Here is a 26,737-nt window from a genome sequence, read left to right as displayed (position 1 = left end):
AGCTCTTGTCAGAGCTGAGAGCTTTTCATGAGAAATCAGACCGGCAAAAGAGACCAGGGCAGATGTAGTGATGAGGTGTTGTGGAGTAAGCTCTTGCATTCTGGATTAATTACATTTATTTTGAAAGGCATTATGCTTGCTCACAGGTACTGTAAATGCTAGTAACACGGCCTGAAGGCAAGCTGCATGGGCCAATCAAAACTGGCTACAAGAGGCTGTGTCCAGTCTCAAGAATTACCCTGTGCTACCCCTGAAAGTGGCTGCCAAACGAAGGCACCAGAAGCCTGGCAGATCGTCATCAGTCCTATTATGTCCCTTTCTTCAACTGTGCAATTTACTTATGTTATCTTGTAAATTATGCATAGGGACACTTCCCAGTCCTTTTCTTGTAGCCATCACAAGCACTGCTGGTACAATTTGGCAAGGCACCAAAATCACCAGATAACCCATAATAAATGAAATATCTGGGAGACAGTGCTCTCCTCATTGGGGATGGCTGAGAGGCAGAGAACAGTATAAGCTGTGTACTGCTGTCATTGGGGGTGAAGGGATCTCGTAATTCCCTCAGTGACTCCACGTATATATTGAAAAGAACCTCAGCTTTAAAGCTCTCCATGGGTAAATACCCAGGAAGTAGAAAACCAGCACGCAGCATGTCTGGAGAAATAAATGGAACCTGTCTGCTGCTTTGTCCTTCAGCAGTTTCTGTGACTCATCTGTGGGGCAACACAGCAAAAGAAGTTTTTGAGAAGGGGAAGAAAAGAGTCCGAAACCTTCCAAAAGCCAGTTTTGCCATAACTCAAAGTAAGGTCAAGGGACAAGGAGAATACGTTTTTAGGAACTAAATGGCAAGATGGACATTGTCAGATCCCAAGGGAGGTGATCAACAAAATAATAGCTATGTTTTCACCAACTAGCAAAACACCACAGCTGGAGAACAGCCTTACCTGGAGCTGCTAGCAGAAAGCACCAGGGGAGATGTGGACTTTTCAGCTTCTCACTCAGTCCCACCAGCAAGGAGGCTGGAGGGCACAAGAGGCTGGGGGGACACAGGCAGGACAGCTGACCCCAAAGGGATGTTCTGCACCACACAGCAGCAAGCTCAGCATATGAACGAGGGGGAAAGCTGGCTGGGGGCTGCTGCTGCAGGACTGGCTGGGCTTTGGTTGGCGGGTAGTGAGCAATTGCAGTGTGCATCGCTTGCTTTCTGTATTCTTCTATTATTGTCATCTATATATAATATATAGCTCTATATATTGTATCTCTATAATATCTAATATATTATATTAGTATCTATTATCATCATATGCCCTATTAAACTGTCTGTATCCCAACCCACAAATTTTACCTTTTTTTCCCCCCAGTTCACTTCCCCCACCCACTGGGAATGAGCGAGAGAGCAGCTGTGTGGGGTTAACCTGTCAGCTGCCTGACAGGTTAAACCACAACAGCAGCCCAGAACAGTGCACAGTTACCCTAAAGAAGGTTAATTTATGCAGCATTTGTTTCACTTCTTTGCTGCAATTTTCAGTGAAGAGCAGAAGATGCAGTTCTTCCTGCTGTGACAGCACCCACTCCCAGCGCCTGCACAGCTGTGCAGCAGACTTTCACCCCAGTTTATGCTCACCAGAAATACTGGAAGCAGTATTTCCCAATACTTGCAAGCAGTGTGCCATAAAGATACTTCTAAGGCACAAAATATTCTGAATGCATTCTTATTCCTGTTACAATTTTGAAGAGGCCAAAAATGACAGGTACTGATTCAGTGATTTTCATACTGCATGCTATGGAACCAAGTCACGACATGGATTGCAGAAGATACCTGTGACAATTGTAGTGCTCCCCACATTATTGTCACACTGCAGAGGTGGCACTGCTCCACACAGTTGCTGTGAGAATATAAAGCAAAGTATTTATGTGTACTCCTCATCATCAGTTGTATTGCTTTGCACGCAGCTCAACATGTAAAGTCATGTACTCAGACCTACTCAAACATCGTGTACTTCTTACGTTCATTTGTTTAAACTGTAACAAATGTGTTACAACAGGATCTTACTCCTACATCTTATGGAAATAATGGAAAGAGCTAAAGCAGGATTATGAACTTGAAATAGTTTTGAAACTATTTTTCAATTACAAAATAACCCAAAGCCTCAAAACAAAACCTCAGCCCCACATAACTTGGATTCAGATCCCCCAGACTCCCCTTGCAATTCACACCTCTCAGGCTCTGGGTTTTTTTCAGCTGTCACCTTCCTTTCTGCCTGCACACTTTGCCAAATGCTGTCCAGGCCACCTCTGAGCAATATATTCCATATGGTTTCATGTGGAACCTCTAGGCCAGGGTTTCTTCAAATATGTGACAGCCTTACTCTGGCCATAACACCTAATGTAATGGTGGCAACAGTGATCCAAAAAATAGGAATGAAACTCCTCATCACCACAGAGGCTGTGAGCCTTCTACCAGCAGCATGTGAATCTGCCTTTTAGTGACCACAGTCACCTTAGTAACTCCAACTGCCCTGGAGTCACACGTGATCCCACGTACACAGGACCCATCTCTGTGTCTCCAGCTCCCCTCTGCCTGGAATTTTTATCAACCCATTGGCCCTGGGAGCTCAGCAGATACTGCTTTGCTCACATACCAGGCTGAAGTGCCACCGCAGGAGGTGGCGAGCACTCCCACATCCCACTGGAGGTCCTCGGCACCCATCCAGAGTCCTGCCAAAATGTGCTGCTTTGTACTCAGTGCTGGGAGATGAAACCTAGGTATGGCAGCCGGCTCCTTATGTGCAAGCTGTTGGCTCTTTCTTAAAATATGGTGTGTGGTAAATGCTGCAGATATGAACAAATCAATCCAAAGGCTGGAAGCACATTGAATGCCCTCAAGGGCAGACTGATCAAACACACAGAGCTGCATGAACAGATCTGCAACCTGCTGAAAGCAGGGATGTAAACAAGTCAGGGAATTGGTCAACTGCTAACACCAAATGAAAAGCAGAGAAACAAGGGTCAAAGAGGTTTAACTAAGCTGAGAGGCCCAAATCACTACTGTACTACTAGTACAGCTAGTAAAACAAATAATACTAAAGGAGTTGTCTGGTACTTCAGACTGAAAATGTGTGAATAGTACTGCTCACTGCTCATAATAATATACATATAAAATGTTCTGTTAAAATAATAGTAAACCTTACAGAAAATGACTGTACTTCAAGCAGCTTCAAGTATGTTATTGTCTTATTCTAAAATTAAATAAATGCAAAGCAGCACATGTAGAGGAGCAATCTACTGCCTGAAATTGTTTTTTTACCTACAGTTAATGTAAGCAATATTGAAGGTTAAAAGACTAGAGATTCTGGGAGTCTAATCTAAACATTAGCTTACGCCTCAGGATATTTCATTGCATTTCTCATCTCTCCCCTGCAGAATGAGTTTGTTTTGCTTGTTTATGTGGGTGTTCAACATCAACTGGAGAAAAAGACATTTAAAAAAATAGGACAAATATAATAGAATTTGCTTCACACAAAACCTGTAAGAGCCTAGTTTACATTCCAGAATATCTGTGGGGATTTGAGAAGGCAAACAGATTGAAATAAGGTATTAAGATTAAAACAATAAAAAACAACAGATGGGACTTTGGACATAAATCAAACTCCATGCAATAAGAAAAATGCAAAATGCACTCCTGTCACATTTTATAAGGTGTAGTCTTTAAGAAAAGTTGGCATAGAAATAACATTCAGAGGCTTCGGTGCCTCACTGGCATTAAGATAACAGATTTTTGACAAAGAAACTCAGTTCTCAATGCAACAATTACATGCAGGCTTGGGAGACGCTCCCACTGCACATTCCTGGCACATGTAATTAACTGGGAGAAGCACGAGGTTAATTTCTTTAGAAGCCAATGCTAAATTACCTACATGTGACATGTTTTTCCACACATACAGATCAGTTTTCTGAGCATGTGTTCAATGTCAGCAGCAACACTAAGTGATACCCCTGTGGTGAGTGTCCAGCTGCTGAAGGAGAGGGGCAACTGGAGTCCTGCTTGCTTCAGGGATGGGACCTGAAACTGTTCTTGGACTGGGATAAGGGAAAAGAACGAGCAGCAGGAAAGGCATGTTGTCCACCAAAGCCCGGAATCTTTTTTTCAGTAATATTGAGAGAAGTGGCCTAGTTCACTTAAACAAGAGACAGTATAATCTCCCCCAGGTATCCTGCAAGATGCTGGAATGATAATTTGCACATGATTCCTCCCCTTCAATAATAAAACTTTCCTTCCTTTTAGGAAGCAAGCAATCTTTCTTTATCTTTCAAAAACTTAGCATTTTTAGCTCATATTTACAGAGCTTGCAAATATATAATTTGTCTGTATTTGTGTTGTGTATAGAGATGTAATGTGTTTCTGTATTTCTAGTCTCATGTTGGAAGAATATGTGCAGGCTATAGAAGGAAATTCTTGATTTACAAACGTTAAACACTGATTGCTCCAGCAAGGCACCAGCAGTTTCTGTACTGTGAGCACACTGGAATTACACAGTATAAAATATTTATTTCAAATGCTGACACTATTAGTTAATTTGGTAAGCGACAATATTTCAATAATGTAGGTTTTATGACCATGTTGTCATGTAGGATGATAAACATTCTGTAAGTGTAAGCGATGAATAGGCATATAACTACAGACACTTGAGAGTTCACTCTTTCTGATTCAGGCCTACAATCTTGTTTTGCTTCTACTTGTTCATATAACATTTAGAAAAGCTAAAGAATTGGTGGAAAGCATGTTGGCATGGCTTATTCATGCACTGAGAGGCAGCGACAAAATGATTTTTCTTCTCTCTCTACAGACATACACTAGCTCTGTAGTTAAACTAATTAACTTGAGCAGAGTGTGTGACTAAGTGTGAGTGTGTGATTCTCCAGTTTGGGAAAACACTTACTCAGAAAGAATGGATCAAGCAGAGCTCTGAATCCTCCCTTGCACTCATCCATGGGCAGCAGGGGAGCTTTTAACTTGTTTGGTCACATCTGAGCCAGACATCAACTTATCTCCATGGTAGCACCCCATCCTCATGCACTGCACCTCCCATTCAGCCTGACTGCCTCCAGGAGAGCCAGAGAGCCATCACTGAGAGAGAGGATGTCAGCTTGGAGAGGAAGAAAGCAAAGGTGGCCAAAGCCCCAAGCCCCACTGCTGTTCACAGCCAAGTGCTCAGACAAGGTGTCAGGTTCATTCTACTCAGCAGGAGCAGGCAGACATCTCCAGCAGTTGTGGCTGGCATGGCTAAGCTGGTGCTTCATCATGGTGAGCCTGCAGCATCCCTCTTCTCCTTGAGGTCCACCCTGAGCTGCGTGCTGGGCTGTCCCATCTCCCCCAGGGAGGGGCACCTGCCTCATGGCTGCACGCTGAGCAAGAGCTCAGCCTGCAAGAGCTGTTCTCAGCTCTGCCATACACCAGCACGGAGCCGCAGCTCTTCAGCTGGCACCCCACCAGGGGCTCATCCTGGAACAACCCTGCCCTTCCTCCTGCTTCCCTTCCCCGCTTCCCCAGCAGACTCCAGTTCCTCTGCCTGCCTCCCGCACCCCAACCCAGGACAGAGGAAGGATTCCCGAGGCTGTTGTTGGTTTGCCACAGGAGAACCTGTGAGCCCTGCCTATGGGCTGGCTGCTGAGCTGGGGTTAACACAGTGCCCAAATCAAGTCTTCTTGGTACTGCTGTTTGCTTCTGCCTGGCTGCAAATACTTCTCATGTCACTTACAGTCTCAGTTCACAGCTTATGTAAGTAGACGGGAACTTCTGCTTGTCTGTGCCTTAAAAGCACATTTCCATCCCTCATGATCACAGGGTGAAGCTCAAACACATTATTTAGTTGCATTCTGGTTTTCCAGAAGCAAACAATAAATAAAGTTACCTGGCTTAATAGTGATTTTACGCCAGCCATTTCTGAGGCCTGATTCAGAATTGTTAGTGGTCCTGCAAGAAAATTCTTGGAATGGCAACAGAAATACAGGTTCCCAATAAAGTATTTCCACCTCAGCAGAGAGCAGTCCTGCAGGAAATTCTCTGGTCACCCATACACACGTTGGCTGCACCAGTACAGCTGATGTGGGCAATGCCTACCTCCTGGGCTAGGCAGACCTATACCCTGCTACAGTCACTTGTGTCAGATCTGATTTTTTAACTAATCTAGAGACCTGGAGATGCTAGAAGTTACTTTTTACAACACATCTGCAGGGATCAATTATTACCTTTCCAGTAAGAGGAAAGGGAGAGGGGGACAAAGGGAAAGAAAGGGAAGGAGATGGAAAAAACAGGTGTAATTTCAATATTACAGCAGACTGGCAAAATACTGGTCACCGCAAAGCACACAGACTGTCAGGAACAAAACCAGGAACAGAGCACAAGCCAACCTCGCTTCCCATGCACACAGTCCCATGTGCACAAAAGTACCTTATGAAAACTGTATTTCTAGTCATTCTGATTAGGAAATCTGATAGCTTGTGGCATGAACTTCTCCCAAATAAAGGCTGCAATAGGTGACAGGGGAAAGCGAACAGGCCTGTACCATTCCTAGGAGCTGCTTGCAGGCCTGTTACAAGCAGTGGCACTGGTAAAACAAGCTGTACAACCTCTGTACCCTCTTTATCACAACGCCCTACACTACCTTTCCTGTTAGCACTTGGCAGCAACAACAAAGAAATTGGGCCAAAGACGAATGCTGAATTCTACAGTGTTGCTGATGCCTGAAACAAGTCTCTCTAGCCTCCCTTCATGCTTTCTCCTTCCTCGAATCGACCTCATGTACTTGAGGTGCTGCCCACTGGCTTTTGGCCATTATCTGCCCAAACCACCTGCCTGCTCTCTACTGACTGTATGTCCTTGTTCTCCAAAGGACTTGATTGGACTGTGATAGAGGGCGCTGAAAAGCTCCTGTCCTCTGAATTGAAATGCACCTGGATCAGCTGTTTCCAACATTTCTCAATATTTGCATCCTTAACATTTTCCGTGCTCATGTGAGCCCCATCTAGAAAAGCCATTTGCTCAGACACCACATAGTAAATACAGACTTGCTTTCCTTAATCACCTCCCACAGACCAGCTGTCCTTAGGCAGCCTTATTTGTTGTCTTTGTGAAAGAAGCATCAGTGATCCCCAAAGCATGACTCCAGCACAGATCACCATTTGTGGATTTCTCACAAACTTTCCCTGTGGTACTGAGAGCTGAAAGAAGATCCCCTGACATAAAGGCAGAATACTCAAGTGTGCCATTTAAATTCCAGGGATCAAAACATTTCAACACTTCACTGGATGGAGAATGACAATGTTTCAGGTTAACATGAAAAGCTGAATTTATACAAATATTTTGGTACAGCTGAGTTTTCCTGCCGTGGAAAATTAACCTTCTTATCCAATAGAATGCGTTTTAGGTCATGGCAGTGAGCAGATGTCTATAATCTCCTGCACATGGAGAATTTCCATAACATCAGAATTAGCAAGAAGTAAATAGGGAAAAAAACCCTGAATGGAAACAAATGGAAGACTGACGTGGCTGTGTTCCACGAAGTACGTTCTGCAGCTGCATCACTGCTCTGGAACAAAGGGGAATATAATTATTGTTGTTTTACTTTCATTTCCCGTTAGCAAAGCAAACGCGAAAAAAAAGTGGTTGTTATTTCTGCAGGGGAGAGCTGGCAGAGGTGAGCGTATGAGGTCACACAGGGAAATTATGAGGAGACTTTCTTAAGCCCGAGTAGCTCATGCACCCAATGAAAAATCTATCAGTAAAATTCACCATTAACACTCTGCTCCTGCAGGGCTGAGTCAGGCTTCTCAGATGCCCTGAGGATAAGGCTCAGCCACACCTGCTGGGGTAGGGCAGGACTTGGCTGCTCTTACTCTCAGCTAAGCCAAGAGTGAGAATTGCTTTTGGGGACACATGTACTTTTGTCATGCTGGCCCCTGCTCCCAGTGTGCTTCCTGCTTGCAGGGAAAGCAAGGCCTGCCATGGTCCCTTCCTGTAGCCAAAGGTTTCTAAGTTCACTTGTGGGGCTGAGATGATTTGCCATACAGGCGGATACTCAACCATACACTACTTGCCTCAGTTTGTTGCTTCCTCCTTATTTATGACAGCAAGAAATGAAGCTCCTCATTCTGTCTCCCTTCTTTCTTTGAATTTTGGAGTTAATTCTTTGGCCAGAGACTTGCACCACTTATTTGCTTGCAAAACTCATCACCGTGGATAGAGAAAAATAAATTAACAATAATTGAGGAGGAGAGACAAAAGCAACAAAGCAACTGAGCTGCAGGATGGATGCCACCAGTCTGTGTATAGTAGAAAGCACCAGTCAGTGGAAATTTGCAGCATCCTTCTACTGTAACTTAATCCATCTTTTTCAGTTCTGCTGGACAGGATAGTAGCTCTGGGCTGGGAAAGCTTCTGCTTGTAAGAATGCCAGGATATTGTCTCTTCATGGGGAGGGGGAAGTGCAATAGTTTGTGTGAGAAGCGTAAGAGGTTACTCTCGCAATTCCTGTCCCAGCTGCAGAGGTTGTTGCTTGCTGTGTTCCTCCACACGCCTGGTTGATGTAAATCCTGTGCTCTCCCCAAGCACCAACCAAAACTGAAGGAGGAAAGTATTTAGTTTAATACCTTTTTTTCCTCTTTTCATTTTCTGTTTTTCTGCATTTACACTTAGCAAGCAGACAAAGTGTGACAAGAGGTCATGCAAGGCCTGCTGCTTTGAAATGTCTGCAAAACTGTGTTCAGTTCCAACACAAGCATCTGACCTGGCTGGCCAGTGAGAAAGGGGGAAGAAGGGAGCAGAGCCACTGCACTACTCCAGCAGGGGCAAGTCCCAGTGATTCCTAATGCACAGGACCACCTGGGAACAAGGCAGGGTGGGACCTGCTCATTCCAAAGGTGTTTGGAAGTCCTATTCAGCCCTTAGTCATCAAGTAATTCCTTATCCTCCAACCAACACAGCTGCAATGGGGTTTTCCTCTTCCTTTCACTCCTGGAGCATACTACTGCTCGTGGCCAATAATGACATGAACCACCAACAAAAGACCATGCTTTTTGTCATTAATATGATCTTTAATAAATGGAATAATGCACCATTTTTACAGCAAGCCTTTTCTCTCAGGCCTAAAGAATAGCCTTTTAAATGTTCTTATCCAATGTCTCTGTATCAATACAATCTCTTTATTTAGGTTTATATATAACAAAGCAATTCTTACAAGTATTCATAGAAAACTCTGTAGTGGCTTTAACAATGTCAGCTTTCATAGTGGCATCCACAGATGATTAAAAACCAAAAATTAGCTTTTTATTTCATACTCACACTGTTCCATGAAACACAACTTATACAGCATAGCAAGGGTATTGGGCAGCTTATACAAAAGAAATAACTGAAAGCAATTATTTATAAATTCATACATGATATTTCCTCAGTCGTTTGAGAGGAAAACCAAAAATACCCGTTAACAAAAGGGTTCTGATGAGACTCCATATTCTAGGATTTCTCCCCCTCTTCCCCCAGAAAAGCTCGCTCAGAAAGTAATGCTCTCTTTACAGTCTTTCATGAGGAAAATGGCAGTTTCACATCTTCTTATTTCAGCTTTTACAGAAGACCAAACCCCAGAAATTTGTTCTTGCCATGTTTATTTTCCTCTTATACTGCATTTGGGGGAAAATAATCAACAGCGATTGTAAAATATGATTCCAGCTTATATAAATGTGAATAGAGCACACTTTCCTCTAGAGACAAAAAGCAGACAAGAAACATATACATACAAACCGTTTTAAATACATTTCAACAGTGTGAAAGAGAGAGAAGAGTCACCAATCAGGAAATTCAAAAGTGACAAATGAGTCAGCTATAACTAGGACTTGCCTGTTTGTTCTTGTGACTTCTTACAAAGACCAGAAACATTAACTATTTTCTGAATAAACAAGACTGAAGTGTGATACTTCATGATACAGTTCTGAAGCACAAAAAAGAAAGTGAATCAAGTGCTCTAGAAATAAACCTCACACGTTTGCTGTCTTAAAAACAAGTGAATGGGCTACAAAAGTGGACGTCTGGGAGACCCTGGAACTAGGAAGTTAAAAAGGCTAATTATTTCTGCTTTAAAATAGTGACCAGGTGAGATGCTGTGCCCCTGGATAGATACACTCTAGTGATACATCTGCAGTAGGTTTGCAAGGACTGGGAAGAAATCCTTCCTTCCTGTGCTGTGAAAGCATGGTGTATGCATTGAAGTTAACCAACTGAATGACTTGAAAATTCAAACAATTGCTGATGAAAACACCAATAGGCTTTGAAAAATACCGGATGATTACACTATGAATTAGCGTAACTCCAACTAGTTCCTCCTTATTATGCACACGTGTACATTAAACCACAGTGAAATAAACAGAAATGGCCATAAGAACTAATTTGTATTAGTAATGCACTGCTAACAGAGACCTGCATGGAGCCCAGATCAACACTAAAGGGCCTTGGTGTAAAGGAGGATTTATCTTGAACCCTTCCACTCCCACTTCCCCCATGCAGTTCCACTTCTTGACAAAGCCACAGCTGTCCTGTGCTGACCCAGCCCGACAGCCTGAAACCCCCCTCGGCAACCCCTGGCAAGGCTCAGGAGCCAGGGCTGCCCCCTGCAGTCCCCACATTCCACATCAGCTTTCCTAGGGCTAATCCTCCCCAGAAATGTTTACCACCACAGCCAGCAGAACCTACCCCTCCTTTGCCCACAGTCAAAGGCAGACTCTTCTTGGATTCCAAGAGCACTGGGCTCAGCCGTGAGCTGATGAGGTGCCCATTCCCTCAGAAACACCGGTGCTGAACGGAACATCCACCTGGATTTGCAGGAGCACCCACATCTGTTATTGCAGAAATGGAAGTTCTGCCTCCAATTTTACCCAGTACAGAAGAAACCCCAAAATGAGAAATCTGATTTATTACTCTTTCATGTCAAAACTGAACCTACTTGGGGGGTGGGTGAGATCAAAAAGGGATGTATTTCTATAGCTACAGTTTCATATGACAATATAGAAGCCTAAAATGTAATTGGATTTCATGGACTAAAATACTATATTTAAATTGCAACCACGCACATAACTATAGCTACTACATAAAAAAGCCTTGTAAAAATTATCATGTGTTAAGTGTTTTGGGTTATTTTTTGATTTTTGAGAGAGGTATCTTAAATTACTCAGCTTCAGATAAAGTTTGTCATGTGCATTTCCAGGTTTCTCTCTCTCTCTGTCATAAATCCATTCCACCCAATCAATCAGTGACAAGTCTGTCATGGGAGATCTTGAACTGCTGGACTATGTGTCACAGTCTGACCCCAGCTTTACTGTGATGCACCACAGACAATTTTAAAATGGCATATGAAACACCACCCCCCACCCCCCCATATTATACTTTCTACCAGTGCTACCATCTGATGCTGTAACTCACAGAATTTATTCCTGGAACTTACACACAACATACATATGCATCTAAATACATAGAGAGTTTACATAAAAATATATATATCTGGCTTCACTGCAATATGTATAGTTTTTTCACTGAAGAAAGGCTTGAGGTTGAACAAAAATAGTAAGCACATTTTAAAAAGAAGGTTAGTATATTCATGTGTTAAAATGGGTACAGGGAGACCAGACAAAAAAGTTCAAATAATCCAAATTTATGCAAAATACTAAGTTGCCCAGTTTATGATCCAACTTTCAAAGACAGATCAATCATATTTCAATTTACTTTGATGAGCTGCTACAAATTTTCCAATTACACATCAGGTCATTTATATGCTACTGTGCTTGGCAATTATTATTTTTATGGCTTAAACCCAGCCTGTTTCAGCAATGGGACCAGCCATCATTTTTATACAAATAAAAATTACAGCAAAATTACTTTCTAATGTATAGACTAAATATGTGAATTTTTAAATTCTCCCTAATTAGGCTAGAAATGTCCACAGTAACATTTCAATGGCAGTATGGCTATGAACTTTTGAGTATTTTTCATTAAAGAAAATTATAATCTGAACATAGACACAGTAATGTTATATTAGTGTAGAGTTTTTAACATTTCAAAAAGGAGTATCATTAGAGCAAAATGCACTGAACACTGGAACTAGGGCATATACAACGTATACATAAATATTTTTAAATAAGGATTCATTACTATTAAGTTTGGGCCAATAATTAACTCCATACAATTAAAGAACTTCCTTTTCTCTTCTCTGAGGCAGGTAGGATTCTAGATTTTAGAGAAAGGTGACAGGTGGGACGATATAAATGTTCTAAACATATTTATGAGGTGAGTTTTTTTTGTTGCTTGTTTCCTGAAATTTGTCCACATCTATCTTGCATTGTTTTGTGCCCAGTGCACGGAAAAAAATCAAAATGTGTTGCCTTTGAAAATTAGGTAATTTTCTATATGAAAACAAGAGACAAACGAGTGCCACTAAGAAAGCAAAACAAGAGTGGAAATGTTGTTCCGGAAAATATTCTAATGATGATACAATCAGATGATTTTCTTTTAAATTAGGAATCCCTTTACTTTAGCTGTGCAGTTTAAGTGCATCTTGGAGTTTCAAGAAAGGCCTTGGTAATACTAATTGGCTAGCAAATGAAGCGATAAAGCATTATAAACAAATTCAGGGAAGTGTTGCAGATATCTGACCTGTAAATACCAATTGTAGAAGACTATGAGGCATGTCTGTTCAAAAGTTTTGGAATTCACATTCTAAAAAACGTGTTATGTTGGTAACTCTATTACAGTAAACAAAGCAAGAGACAATGCATTAACCTAAGCAACTCTCCTGGCTTCTCCTAGTAAGCCATTTTCTATAACCAGCAATATTTTGGATTTTGTCTTATTTAGACAAACATCAAAAGTCTGCTCTATCATTTTACTTGAATTATCCATTATAAATTACCATAACAAATATTCTACTATTGCCTATTTGACAGTGGCACAATTAATAGGTATTTACACTGCCATTCTATTTTCATTTTGCTGTATTTATCTCGTCTGCCATATACGTGAGAAATTGATAGAAAATTATCAACTTTCATAATTTTCCTTCTTTTTCTTTAATCCAAAGAAATAAAGCAAAATCATAATTCACAAGGAAATAAATCCTATTTGTCTTCCTTGTTTATAGGACATTTATCAAATATCCCTGTGTTTGATTTGTAGAATTCTTTCTCTTACATGTATTTTCTTGGTTAAGGATGATTCCCTGTGGCATGAGATAATATTTAGTATCATTTAACTTACAGAGAAAGTATTCTATGGAGACTGGATTATGTACTGTGAAGAAAAAAACCAGCATTACTAAATTAAACATTAAAACCAAACTGCTAATCCGATTTCATCTAGCCGTGCAAAATTACAGTATTTTGGTACCTACTTAAGAGTTTGCTTTGACTGACCTTTAAAAAAGAATAGATTTTTCTCCATTTAATCTATAGGGTATTTAGTGATAAAGTATATTTTTCTATCGTGTTACAAATTATATTTATCCGTGGGAGATTGCACAGCCAATCTTGCTACTAATTATAATTCATTCCAAAGGCCCTCCAGCAAGTAATAGAAATAGACAAAGGAAAAAATAAAAGTATTGTTTAAGAATGTTGAAAGAAAACTGCAGAACAACATTTTCATCTGGTATTAAAATCATTTTGATCGCATTGATCACAAAAAAGTTGGATTTCTTACAAAGGCATGGCCTGCAAAGAAAGGCTAAAAGACTGGTGCAAATCTGTCTCAGCAGAAGGAAGCAGCAGTCAAGAGAAATAATTCTTCTTTCCCCAGAGTAGTCTGAGTTAGTAGGAGTCCTAAATACTCTTTTCAGCCCACATTCTGAAATGCTGATGGATGATACATGCAAGGCAAAGCAAAGTCATCGGGAAAGTAGAGAAGAACCTTCAACACCACGCTACAGTGCTCACCACAAAACAACACCGCGCGCTGCAATCGGAGACTCACAGGAGGCCAGAAGAGAAGAGAACCACAGTGAGCAATGTGAACAGAATGCCAGAAATTCTGATTCAGGTCTTGAAACCCAGCTGAGCAACTGGCAGGTTTTCAGCATCTGGGACGTGAGACTGCAGCAGATGGGAAGCCAGAGAGTGAATTAAAAGTCAAACCAGAAGAAGGCTGTATTTTTGAAAAGGAGAGATATAACTGTATTATACAGGGAGAAAACGTAATTATGCCTCAGAGATGAGAGGTACTATTTGAACTGGTGCTTGAAGAACATAGGGAGCTCAAAATGTGCCTCGTGGCTTGTATTTCTACAACTACACTTAATCAAAGTCTGGATTTATAGTGCTATCTCTTGGAGATATCTAGAATCTAAGAAATGTTAAGAAGCATTACAAGAGAAAATCATAGCAATCAAGCACAAGCAAGGGATTTTGGGGAACAGCAAGAATCAGATGTAAGCAAGGCATGTATTAGCCTAGTTGGATCAACATATAGAGAAGAACAGGGTTGGCAAAGTTTACCTCAGGGGGAAAAAATGGTAAAATGGCAAGGAAACAAATGAGCTTAAAAGCAGAGAGCATCTGCTTCAGTCAGCTGAAAGGAGACAGGCTGGGGGAGGCAATTGTTTGCTGCCAGTATCCTGCCACAGGAGTCTGGCAGGCTAACCAAATTGATTTTCTTTCTTTGAACATCACCAGTTTTCAGATGAAGTGATAAATCTTTGCTTGTTACCAAAGACTGATGTGTTACACTTTTTTATATCCAAATAGTTTTTACTGAAGTGTTTTCAATTGGAAAGAATGTTTCTCAGGTGGAAGGCTATTTCTTAGGTGGAAGGAGGTTCTAACTAATAAGAAAATTAATTTTCTTCCAGTAGACAGTAAAACCAATCACTCCAAAAAAAGGAAAGGTTTACTTGAGATAGTGAAAAAACAATTTATCTGAATACATATTACGTTCACATTCACTGACAGCTAAAATCAATGTGCATACAAACTGAAAGAAGGGACTAAGCAGAGGGGAAAAAAATCCCCAACCCTCCCCCACAAACACCCATGAATTTTAAAAGCATGCAATAAATTTTAACAAGATGGATGAGGGCCTCTAAGAACTCTGAAGGAAGGATGAGTTTCAACTCAACTTGGCAACAACAGTCGATCAGGATGCACCTACCTGCATAAGTAATCAGGCTGATTTTTAGCCCATACTGTCTGTAAGGAGGTAAATAAGGAAAGACTTGTGCCTCATCACAAAACTGTTTTGTGCCAAGTAAGATTCATGATTTTTTTCTCTGTGTAAACAAAATACGTTCACAACCTATCTTCACTCAAGCTTTTAAGTATGGTGATTATTAACAGCTCTGAATAAAATGTATTTTTCAATGTACACCATTAGTGATCTAAATAAGGTTTTACATAAATACAGGGGGTGAAACTGCACACAAAATAAAATGGAAAAAATGGCTGACACTGTTTCCTTACATTTGTTCAACATTTTGTTACTCAACTTCACAGGCTGGCATCTACTACTACGAAGGAAACACATTTTGATTTGGAAGGATGAAAAGAAAGTTACGGAGCTCAGATTTTTTTTTTTTTGTTCCTTTTCTAAAGCCCTTTCAAGTTGGGGAAAATTCATGCACTGTCACCTCTGAGCACAATGTGATATTGGCAGCTGCTTCAAGCTGGCTACGATGTGCAAAGTTCACTGTCATGACCGGCTGACTGCTCAACTGTCAAGGAAAAATTAACAAGTACAAAAATGGGAACATGTGGCAGTTTTAGAAACACACTTTTCAATAAAGCCTACTGTGAACTATAGACTATTGCACATTTCAACATGACACAAGGAAAATAAGGGGTTCAAAAGAGAATACACTTTGTAACATAGAAATATACAGACTAGCTTGTGCACAGAAATCAAAACATGGTTACAAGACACCACTGCAGTCAAACCTGTCTTATAGTCTGCTTATGATCTTAGTGACCTTAAGAAACTGGTCCAAACTGATTATCAGCAATACTTTTTTTTGTTACTTTTTTTTAAAAAAATATTTTGAGACCACATCTTTGATACACATATATATATTCCGTGGTCAAAACAGACAGACTTAACTTTAGCGATACTAAATAAAAGTGCAAAAACGTTCAAAAAAATAAAACAAAATAAAAAAATATGGAAGCATAAGCTACAAATTTTCTGCATAGCTGAAATCTATTTAAAGCGAGTCCTTGGTAGGGGTTGCTGACAGGAGGAGAAAGCAGTTTTTAAAAATGTCTTTCTGCATGTTTGTTTCAAATAATGCAAAAAAAAGGTCATTTGTCGGCTTCTGAAGTATTTCACAGGCAGTTCACCCCTGCGTCCTTAGAGACCATCGTGGTGGCAGTGCCCCCCTCTGCAAGGTACACAGCAGTGCTGGATTTGGGGGGCACTGCCTGCTCACTGCCGTTGTTGTTGACCTCGCAGTGCAGCGGCTCTGTGGAGATGACCCACGTTGACGGACGCCACCGCTTGAGAGAGTACGGAGTTTTCACACGTTTCTTGATCTTCTCTCCTGAGCCTGATTTGCCATCCTGTGAGGAGTCACCTACTGAAGGACAAAAAAAACCAAACCAAAACAAAAAAAACAGAATAGAAAATAGTATTATGAGGAAGGTTAAGATTAGACTGGGGTCCAGGGTTGTTAGTTATATGAAACAGAACACAGGAAAAAAAAATCTTTAAACACAGAAGCAACTGTGTGGCAGGGGCATGACAGGTGTATCAACTACAACAGCTGCCACTAAAACAAAGGGCTACATTCTGTTCTCTGTCAGAAATTACTTCAGTGAAGTAATTTGTGTTACCTGGAATGCACATTGGCATCAAACAGGAGAATCAGCATTTGACATTTGAGGGGCTTTTGCAACCATAGTATCTTATATTACCTGTAATGGGAGGTACAAAAACATGTTGCTACTACAGGACAGCAAAGGCTAAAATTTAAATAGTGCAACTATATGTTAGGTCACCTAATCCTACTCCACCTGGCAAAGCATTTCACCTGAAGACAAAATGGTCCAATCTCTGTTAAGATCTTAAGTCAGGATTTGGAATGCTGGGTTGCAAAACTGACAAAACTAACTTTAATTGCGATAAAACTTCAGCAGTAGAAATCTGATTGTTAAAAAAACACAACCCCTTCTTTTAACCTAACCTTCAGCTAAAGAAAGTCACTGCAATAGTATTTTTTATCTCGGTAAGATTTCAACTCACATCAACATGTTAAGACAAAAATTAAGGTTTCCTACTTAAAAGGAAGGCTTAAACATTCCATTGCTGAATACTCAACTACATTTCTTGGTTTTAAACTTTTTATTTCCAAAGATGCCTGGCACCCCAGTTTACTCCACTAGTATCACAGCATCTTTCTAAACACAGTCACGAGATTTGCAAGCACCTTTCAAGACTACAGTGACTTCTGAAACTATATTTTCTTTAAAATGCACACCAGGAGGTCTTTCCAATAGCTTGAACAGGCTCAAATGCAGAGGATGTACCTAATTTAACTATAACTACATGATTACATTCTTACTGTAAAAAGGAGAGCCCCATTGTAACCTCTTAGACCTCTGGCCATAAAACTCTCTAGAAAGTTTTTCTGAAATAGACTATTAAAATCAATTCCTTCTCTATAATTACTTGGATTAATTTTTATGCACATGGCAAACTGATGAATTGTTTTAATTGTTGGAGCTAAGACAGCAAAATAGAAAATGAGTGACCATCCATTTAGACTGAGCTAATACAGTAAAATCAGTTGCTTTAAAACCAAGAAGCATATAGTTATAATAAATTGTTTTAACCAATGCATCTGAGAGAAAGCTATTCTTGAGAGAATGAGGAAAAGTAAGGAAAAGAAGGTATAATGTGCCCTTGCAGAAAAAAATAGGATGCCTTTTCAATATGCTTTGCAGCTACCAAAGGTAGGAATCTTGCAAGGAATAATGGAAGTTAACCTAGAGTCAGAGTGGATGGGTTAGAAAGAGACAGATTTATTCTGTGTATGAGGAAGGATGATAGTGATCTAATATATTGGAAATGATGGAGACAGGACTTTATCAAAAAGACTGAAATCGTGCTGAGAGAAATTAAATTTATATGAGATTTAATAAGTATGCTTTGAGGAGAGACGGAAATAATTTCTACTCAAGCAGATATATGCAGTTATTAGGTAGAAAAGTGTCAGGGAAACTCTTCAGTCCTGCAGGCACTTACACTGCATACTACTGCTATCCAAACTACTTGTGGCTGACAGATCCAGCGAATTAGGCCTCTGTGCTCTTCTAGTCTGGGTCTGCCCAGGATTCCTCACTACATTCTGGATACTGGCTGCAGCTGTGTCTGGACACGGATTACTGTTGTTGTTGTTGGCGTTTGTTCGGCCGTTATCCAGTGGTCGCTCCCTCCTGTCTACCAGGCGGTCCAGAACCCCTTCGTCGTGGCCAACCTGCTGCTCCCGCCTCAACAAGGGTTCGTGCTCATCGGGACTGGAATTGATATTCAGCCGACTGTCCTCCCCACTGAACTGGTTCTGAAGCATTTCCTGGGCCCTCTGCGCTACCGAGCTGCTGGTCTGGCCAGAGGGCACCGTGCCATTGGCATATTGGGTTGTGCCAGCATGAGAGTTTATGCCGTGGCTCCTCCCAGCCACTCCATTCATGGTAACTGTCACTACATGAGGTTCTGCAGCATTGATAGTGTTCATCTTGGCAACGCCTGTTTCCACTTGCTTCAAGTTTGATTTGTGCTTGCCACCAAATTTTAACCGTGGCTCCTTTGTTGAATTTTTGGTGTTTAGAGGGAGGCTAGTAGGCCTCTTCGGAAGGTTCTGTTGCTTGGGTAGAGGATAGACCTGAGCAGATGGGACATCCGGAATCAAACATGCCTGACCATTGCTAGCTTGTGTGAAGTCCTGCTGTCCTGTCACCTCTACTGCAAGTTTTATCAGTGGATAAAGCAAGCTGGAACTAGTGCTGCTGAGCGGATCTGGCCCGCTAAACTGCTTAAGTGAATGTTCCATCAGATTCTCATCAGAGCTTTCTTTCAGGTTCTTATCCACTTCTTTTGGATCCAATTTATTTGTCTCCAAGTCCTCCTCTGTTAGCTGCAGGCAAACAGGGGTGGGCCCACCTGGCTGCATGACATTTGTAGTATGTAAGTTTGTTTCATCCGAATAAGGCATTTCGGATATGGTGGTCATGCCGGTGCTAGGAGTGAGGCCAGTTGTATTGGTGGTGGACAAACTGGTGACACTTGTCTCAGGACTAGGGATGCGAGCCTGTGCTTGCTGCCGCTCGTAGTTAATGGAATTTCTATTCTTTTCTCCTGAAGTCAATGGTGTAGTGGACATTGAATGTTCAGAAGAAATGTTCTTCACTATGCTGTCAGTGTGGTGGATTGAATCTTCAATGTAGGAAGAGGAAGAATAATCTGGATATGGCCTTATCTTTGATACACGTCTATGATGCGACAGATTCCTTTAAGAAAAAATAAGTGATATTGAGATCATATATGTAAAAATCACCTCATACTATAAAGCCTCTCATTTAAGGGAGCTGAGTGTCTTTCTGTTTCTTTTCATGAATAAACTAACGATAGATACAGTACCAACTGAGATATTTCAGCAACTTCCTTGAAAAGTGCTAGGGACAAGAAAACTGGTTTTACTAGGGCAAAATTTCATCATGGATGTTGTTTCCTAAGAGAACAGTAATTTTCTTCTATTTGTCCAATATGCTGTTTGTCCAAGTTTGCCTAAGCTCAGTTTAGAAGGTCCCTCTGTGAGAAATACAGTTGTTCACATACAAGATGCCTGAACTCTGGGGACACACAGGAGATCTTAAGAACACAAGCAATTGGGATTATGATGTCATGCAATACCCATATGCAGAGTAGGTCATGTAACATACACCATTTCACGGGTGCAGCAAGCTGTAGCTTCTGTCCTGGAGTGAGCTGAGCGCTGCACTGGGCATTTCCTGCTGACTAAACCCAAATGTGCTCTCTTCTTACCTCTCATTTTGCATGGCAGTTGACATAGGGTTGACTGTTGGACTAACTGATTTATTTCTCTCCCAAATCATCATGAGTTCTGCCATTCTCTCCTCAGCACACTGTGCTGTTAGCCGAGCTTCTGCATCTTGATCCCAACAGTCTTCAATTGTTTCTTTAAGTGACCTCACAGCCTGTCAGGAGACAAAATCCTTTTCTCTTAAGTTTTTTTACCTTTACATTGTGCTTCTGATTTACTGTTTTATGGCAGCATTCTGCATGCATGAAAACAGTTACAAGCTGGTGAAAGTAAGAAACAGAAGATACACAACTGCATTCAAAGTTAATTTAACCTAAAAATAGCAATATCCAAGTCTAATATTATCACACCTCACATACACACATCAACTTGGAAGACGCTTACTTAGGAAAAGCTGCATTCACCAATGTCCATACAACCTTCAGCCAGCCCTCTGATGGATGCATGCTCAGCTCAATCTCCTTGCCTTATGAGAGCTGTGTACTAAGGATTGCTGACACTCTGGAAATGCTGTCATGGTTATCCTCACAGCTCTGCTAATGGCCACTGCCTTGCTTCCTCGCACTGTATGCAAATAACAGCCATGCTCACTTCATCATCCTTGTCTTCTCTATTTACCACAGTGACATCCAAATGTCTCATAAGTATCAATGAATTTGTCTGTGCCATGGGAGAAGGTTTTTGTTGCACTTGTTTTACAGGTGGAGAAACAGAAACACACATGCGTTCCTGGCATCACACTGTGGGATGAACTGTACAGTCAGGACTAGAGCTCAAGACCTCCAAAACATGCTGCCATATGTTCAGGGAACCAAAGAGGAAACAACTGAAATTACAAGCACGGAACGCTTCTGTTTCCACTCCATCTGGAGTACAAAAGCCAGGCAGACGTTTATGGCCCCCCTGCTGCCAGTCTATGGCCCATGGAGAGGATCTGGTTTGCCAGCACAGCTCACATCTACAGCCTACTTCAACCTCTCCAGGACTGAGGACTGCGCATAATCCCAGCTGGGCACTATGGCATTCAGTGGGCCCTGCTGACTGTCTTTGCGCTAGAACTGCCTTGTGCCCTTCCGGCAGTGGAAGCCAGGACTAGCTCTGAGTGTGAGCCAAGAGCTCCTCACCCACAGAGTGGGCTCCTGGCATCGCTTGCATCTGGCAATCCCTGCTGCTTGGCGATGCAGCTCTGGCTGCACAGGTGGGGACGAGCTCCCCCACAAGCAAACCTTTCATCTCCCTTCCCACAGCAGATCACAGAGCAGATAAGCCAATACCCTCCCCTTAGCTGAGGGACACAAGTCAGAAAGCACCCTCAGGGACAAGGACAAGATAGGGTACTGCATCCATTTTCTCTCCCACAAAAAAATGCCTTCATTCAGCTTTTAGGACTTGATTTCACCACAGTTTAGACCAAGTATCTAAGTCAGTGGACACCCTAATGTCCTGTCTTGCCTCTTTGCAAGACTCCTTCCTACAGGTTTCAACCAGTGTTTAATTTAATACTGTATGTCCTCTAGCAGATCCTTTCCTTTTGATGTTTTAAGGATCATGAAAGGAACACAGTAATGACTGTACACACAGTTATCAAAACAGAAGTTCTTTAGCATCACATTTACCACAATTATGTGTTTTCTATTAATTTCAGGTTCAAAGACAACTATGCTAAAATGCACTATTTACAAGTACTAGCACTCATCAAAAAGATGGAATGGATCAGAAATCTGCATTACTCTATTATTCTGTTAATATCCTTCAGTGCTGACCTCTGAAGTCAAGCGTGGATCCCACTCTGGCAAGTGAAACAAGAATACTGTAACATCTCAACACAGTTTATAGCCCTTGAATTATTTTATGTACATCCTCTGCTCAGGTTGTTGCTTTACACTGTGAAAAACAATGCTGCTAATTAAGGTCTGTAACATAACACAGATGGTTCCAGAAGCAGACTGAGACTGCATAGGTAACCACAAATCAGGATTCCACATCTTTTGAGTACCTTAATTATGTGATGAAAAATAAAACATTGTTTTTTATTTGTGTTTCTCAAATGAAAAGGACAAATGCATTTCTTTCACGGATGAATTTGCAGGAAGGTATTATAACCCAACATGTCAGCAGAGCTTTAAATAATGGAAAGAAGTCTTTTACATGTGCATTAGATACAGGAGGTTGGGACCTGGGTCCAGAGTGAGGTTATCTGGAGCTTTCTACACTATCTGCCCTAGAGTGCTCATTCAGATGTTATCTTAGACTGGCATAGGGTGGAGGAAGTTCTTTGACACACATTTATTATTATTCTTTTCTCTTAAAGCAATGGTGTAGATCAATTCTTAGAGCTAAAGTTATCAACATTTTTGTTATTCAGAAAAAAACCACTAACAACACAAAGATTGTGTTAGGCATTTTAAATATGGGGGTCATCTAATAATGCTGGAGTCTATCAGCTTGCTAGAACATAATTAACATTTAAAATGGTAGTCAGCAAAACAAAACAAATCTTGAACTGTTTTAGTTTTAACTGTGTTCAGAAACAGCTGTCAAGCTTGGTTCTTCCAACACTGCATTTGCCAACACGGTTATAGTTGAAACAGCTGTTGTTTGATTTCATATACACTTTGGGCACTGATTCCTTTTTTTTCCTCTTCTCCCCCTTTGCCCCCATGACTGGCTGGGCAAAAGTTTGTAATAAAAGAACCTGTCTTGGAAGCTCTCAGCTCGGTTTCAACATGTTTTACTGCAGTGTACCACTGCAGGCTATGCTCCTCTCTGAAAGCAGGTTCCTACGTATTTACAAGCACGAGCACAGGTGAGGCCTTGGGCTCCTCCTGGTCTGCACAGTAGCTACAAACTTATCAACCACCAAAGTCTCTGAAGATTGAAGGGCGTAATTTCAACAAGGGAATAACTGGAAATATCTTTTCAAATAAGTCAAATATACCATTTTCATAGTTGCAACTAAGCTATATTACCTTGTATCAGGTAGAATCCAGTAACTGTTTGCATTTCACTTTGCTTGTAATAAAAGACAAACAGCCCCCTCTAAGCCAAGGGGATTCACATTACCTGACCTTTGCTGCAGATGAAAGCAAGCACAGACTCTCTCACCAGAGTTCAGCTGACTTGCTCTAACTTGTTGGCCTGCAGCAGCAAGGCTCTAAGCCACAGCTACGCTAATTCAAAACAACAAACAATATTATGATGTTTATAGTCTTGAGAATGAAAACTGCAGATCAAATGAACCCATATAAAACTCTTAATGCAGTTATAATGAAATGATTGCTAGAAGCTTTAGCCTCTGCAAATTCTGAGGACTATACAAGTTCAAAAAAGTTTATTACAATGTTTACCAATTTTAGTTTTGGAAGAGTATATTGACATTTTTGCCAGCTATTTTAGTTGGTATTTTAGTTCAGTTTTATTAGTTTATAAGATGTCAAAAGCAAAAAATGGCTTCATGGTTCTCATTCAGCACACAGAGAACACATGGGTGCTTCATGCACAATACTACAGGTAGTGTCCAAAAATTAATGTAACAGGTTATCTTTGGTGTATCACACTGCAGCATGCAGCAACAACAACAGTATTTTTCCTTAAAACAAATCTAATTTTCATGTCAATAACCTTTAAAAACTGAATTCAATATTTAACAAGTCCAGGCAGAAAACAGCTCCCAATCCTTAAATACTAACAAAGAGGAAAAAATCCCCCAAAACCTAAAAAATTGTTTTTAAGAAATGAATACACCCTAAAGCTGGTTTAATCACTGTTTCTTTGAAAATATTCTCTTTCTCACCAGGCTGTTCTCCTTCCAGGCTTCTGGGAATTTCGGTCTTTGCTTCTCTCTAGACACCAAGACTTGCATATCTTCAAAAGTGGGATGGTTTCCGACTTCAGTCTGGAAAGCCATCTGGTACTCTGGCACAGATTCCCCTGTTAGCAAAAGAAAGAAAGGGGGAAAAAAAATCAATCACAGATTAAAAGGCAGAGCAAGGGCTTTGAGTTGATGAAAGGCATTATCAAAGTTGCTGTCTATCGAGATGTTCCCCACTTTCCCCAAAGTCTAACTTCCAAAAAAAAGCTGAACTAACTGCAAATGAATTAAGTGCTGTTCAGCAACCTTTCAAAGCATAGCATCCTCAGACTTTACTGGTTCCGTGGCACATTTGGAGTGTCTTGGAGCCTGAGGATGACACCTGCTTTCTGTGAAATGCCACTGACTGATTATATTCATGTACTTCATTCAGGAGGAAGCCCAGCAAGATTACAAGCCTCTGCAGATAAAGTACAGCTGTTTGACTGTAGAGAGAATGCTGCATTCTAGATTCATTCTTGTAGTTTGGGAAGAAGATGGTGGATGCGGCACAATCTCACGTGTAAATTTTAAGCCTACTTCCTTTTGGTTTGTGTTACAGGTATGGAGGCTTTCCCTGAATTTTCAATGTCACTCTCATAAATATGTATGACTGACTAAAGGCTATATTAAGTCATAGTGTTTTTTCATGAGGAGAAGTCTGAAAGACACTTCAGGCACTTCTGTCAGTTCTACGAACTGGAAACAATGCCTTTGCCATCAGTCTAACTCTCGATGTTTTTAAACTCTGGACAATAATAACAACAACAATAACGCTCAAATGGCACTCAGCACGAGGCCTGCAAACCGCCTGAACAGGTAATACCAAGCCTTTCAGCAGGAAGCACGCCTCGCCCTCAGACACACTGTCCTGACAAGCACCACCTCGAACACTAGATGGCACCGACTTAATGGCAGAAGCAACTGAGAAAACAACTTCCCTTCTCCACTTCCAAAAGCTCGGGCTCGGGAGTAGCTCTGGTTGTTGGTGCCACTTCCTACTACTATGGTTTTCTCCAGTTCTTTTAGTTACCTGGGAAGAGGTCTGTACATCTCATGAATATCTCCCAGTAGATAAGGCCCAGCGCATACATATCTACTTGTTTCAAAGCAGATTCACAGTCCCTCAAGTTCACTGCTCCTTCAAGCACTTCTGGGGCCATATAGCGGATCGTACCGACCTGAGAAAACATCAGATCAAAGCTTCACATCAGGAAGTAATTTCCAAATTCAATTTAGTTTTTTAATACCCTATTCTGCTTGGTATTTTCTACAGTTAAGGAAAACACAGCTCGTTCCTAATCGATGTCCTCAGATTCTACATTCTTACCAGTCTAGTCATAACAAAACCCTTCCCCTACTCTGTCACTTTTTTGTATGTACCAGAACAAAATTATTTTGTCCCTTAATGTTCTCATATGAAATATGATACAGTAGAAATGTTTCTTTTTCCTGAAATTACACTATTAAACACCAAGGTATGAATCATAATGGAAGAGGATCCTGCTGAATAGAAAACTTGCTCTCTATTCCTGGACTGTCAACAAGGTTCCACCCTACATCTTCCATAGTCAAAGGTTATTAACAGTCTTGGAAGATACCTATTCATTTTCACTAGCACATGCGTTAGATTAGAGCACTTACGCATCAGTACTTGTAGGACAGGATTTTGTCAAAGGACTATTCCACATCCCTGCATTTTAACCAGCAATTTCCCTGTTTCTTTGTTCAGTATGGGAAGATCTAGAAGGAGCTCTTCTGCACTAGGTATTTTCAATTTAGCACTTGCTTTCTAAGGGAGGGTGATTAACACTGTGAAACATGTTCTTTGAATGAAATACGAAGTTTTTCTGTAAAAGCACAGACAACAACTACACTGAAACATTAGACATTCTTTGTTTAAAACAGTCTCACTGTATTTCAGTAGCCTGTATTAGATGTCAAGCAGGACGTGCAGAACGTGGTATGTCACCATTTCAGAAAAATTAACACCAAAACCATGAAAGAATGTTTGGTCTTCAGTTAGCACTTGCAGTACAAGACTGAAGGGACTTCTACCACATAGTCAAAGAGAACATGGCAACCAAACCTACCTTGTGTCTTCTCATATCTCACACAGAAACTTCAGTCTGCCAATCTATTGCCTTTCAAAATGGCAGGTTTGTGCTGATGATTTTGAGAATAAAACCAGTTTCTTCCTATGGAGGCTTCAGCCACTTCTCATCCACACTGCAACCAATGCCCATTACAGAAATTGTACCACCTGAACATTCATCCAACCATTTGTACTTACCTCACTAATGGCTGCATTGTCTTCCTCACCTGGTCGTACCAGTCTGTTTCCAGTTAACTTCATGGAGAGTCCAAAATCACTGATTACACATGTTCCATCATTCTTTACCAGTACATTGCGGCTATTCAAGTCACGGTGGGATATTGCAGGTTTGTAATGGTCTATTTGGACACACGAAAGTGCTCATTACTATATGAGCAATCCTACTGTTTGGCAAAATGAGAGAACCTCATTATGTCTGCTCAGCTATTATAAACAGAGAATCAACTTATTTTTTAGAAAGCTGATGGTTTTGCTTCTTTACAATGAGCTCCAAAGTAAACTATGTAGAGAAAACTGACTGGCATTGAGAGTTTCACTGTATCTATGTGGTATATTAGGCTACTGTCATATACAGCTCTAATGTTTGCCAACTGCCTTCTTCCCAAGGCATATTTCAGCATGATTTTGGCAGTGGAGACATTGTGTACTTAAACACAGACCTGCTACCACAGCCCTAACAGCCATTCCAAA

The 26,737-nt window shown here is 41.0% G+C and overlaps 1 protein-coding gene across 2 annotated transcripts in view; it reads right to left on the bottom strand.

Moving 5' to 3' along the window:
* Positions 1-9,075: 9,075 nt before the first annotated feature.
* Positions 9,076-26,737, bottom strand: part of BMPR2 (bone morphogenetic protein receptor type 2) — a 108,181-nt gene continuing 90,519 nt past the window's right edge. The window contains exons 8-14 of one of the 2 annotated variants that reach the window (XM_032115288.1): positions 26,225-26,385; positions 24,965-25,112; positions 23,875-24,011; positions 20,063-20,235; positions 18,266-19,527; positions 16,855-16,935; positions 16,524-16,598 (exon numbers count right to left, since the gene is read on the bottom strand). In XM_032115288.1, the coding sequence (XP_031971179.1) occupies positions 16,886-16,935; positions 18,266-19,527; positions 20,063-20,235; positions 23,875-24,011; positions 24,965-25,112; positions 26,225-26,385 (1,931 nt within the window). In that variant the 3' untranslated portion in view covers positions 16,524-16,598; positions 16,855-16,885. Of the gene's footprint in view, positions 16,599-16,854; positions 16,936-18,265; positions 19,528-20,062; positions 20,236-23,874; positions 24,012-24,964; positions 25,113-26,224; positions 26,386-26,737 lie in introns of both variants that reach the window. The other variant, XM_032115287.1, reaches the window with a different exon arrangement.

Source organism: Corvus moneduloides, chromosome 7, assembly GCF_009650955.1.
Source record: "Corvus moneduloides isolate bCorMon1 chromosome 7, bCorMon1.pri, whole genome shotgun sequence".
NCBI classification, from domain to species: domain Eukaryota; kingdom Metazoa; phylum Chordata; class Aves; order Passeriformes; family Corvidae; genus Corvus; species Corvus moneduloides.
This window is presented reverse-complemented; position numbering and strand designations above follow the sequence as displayed.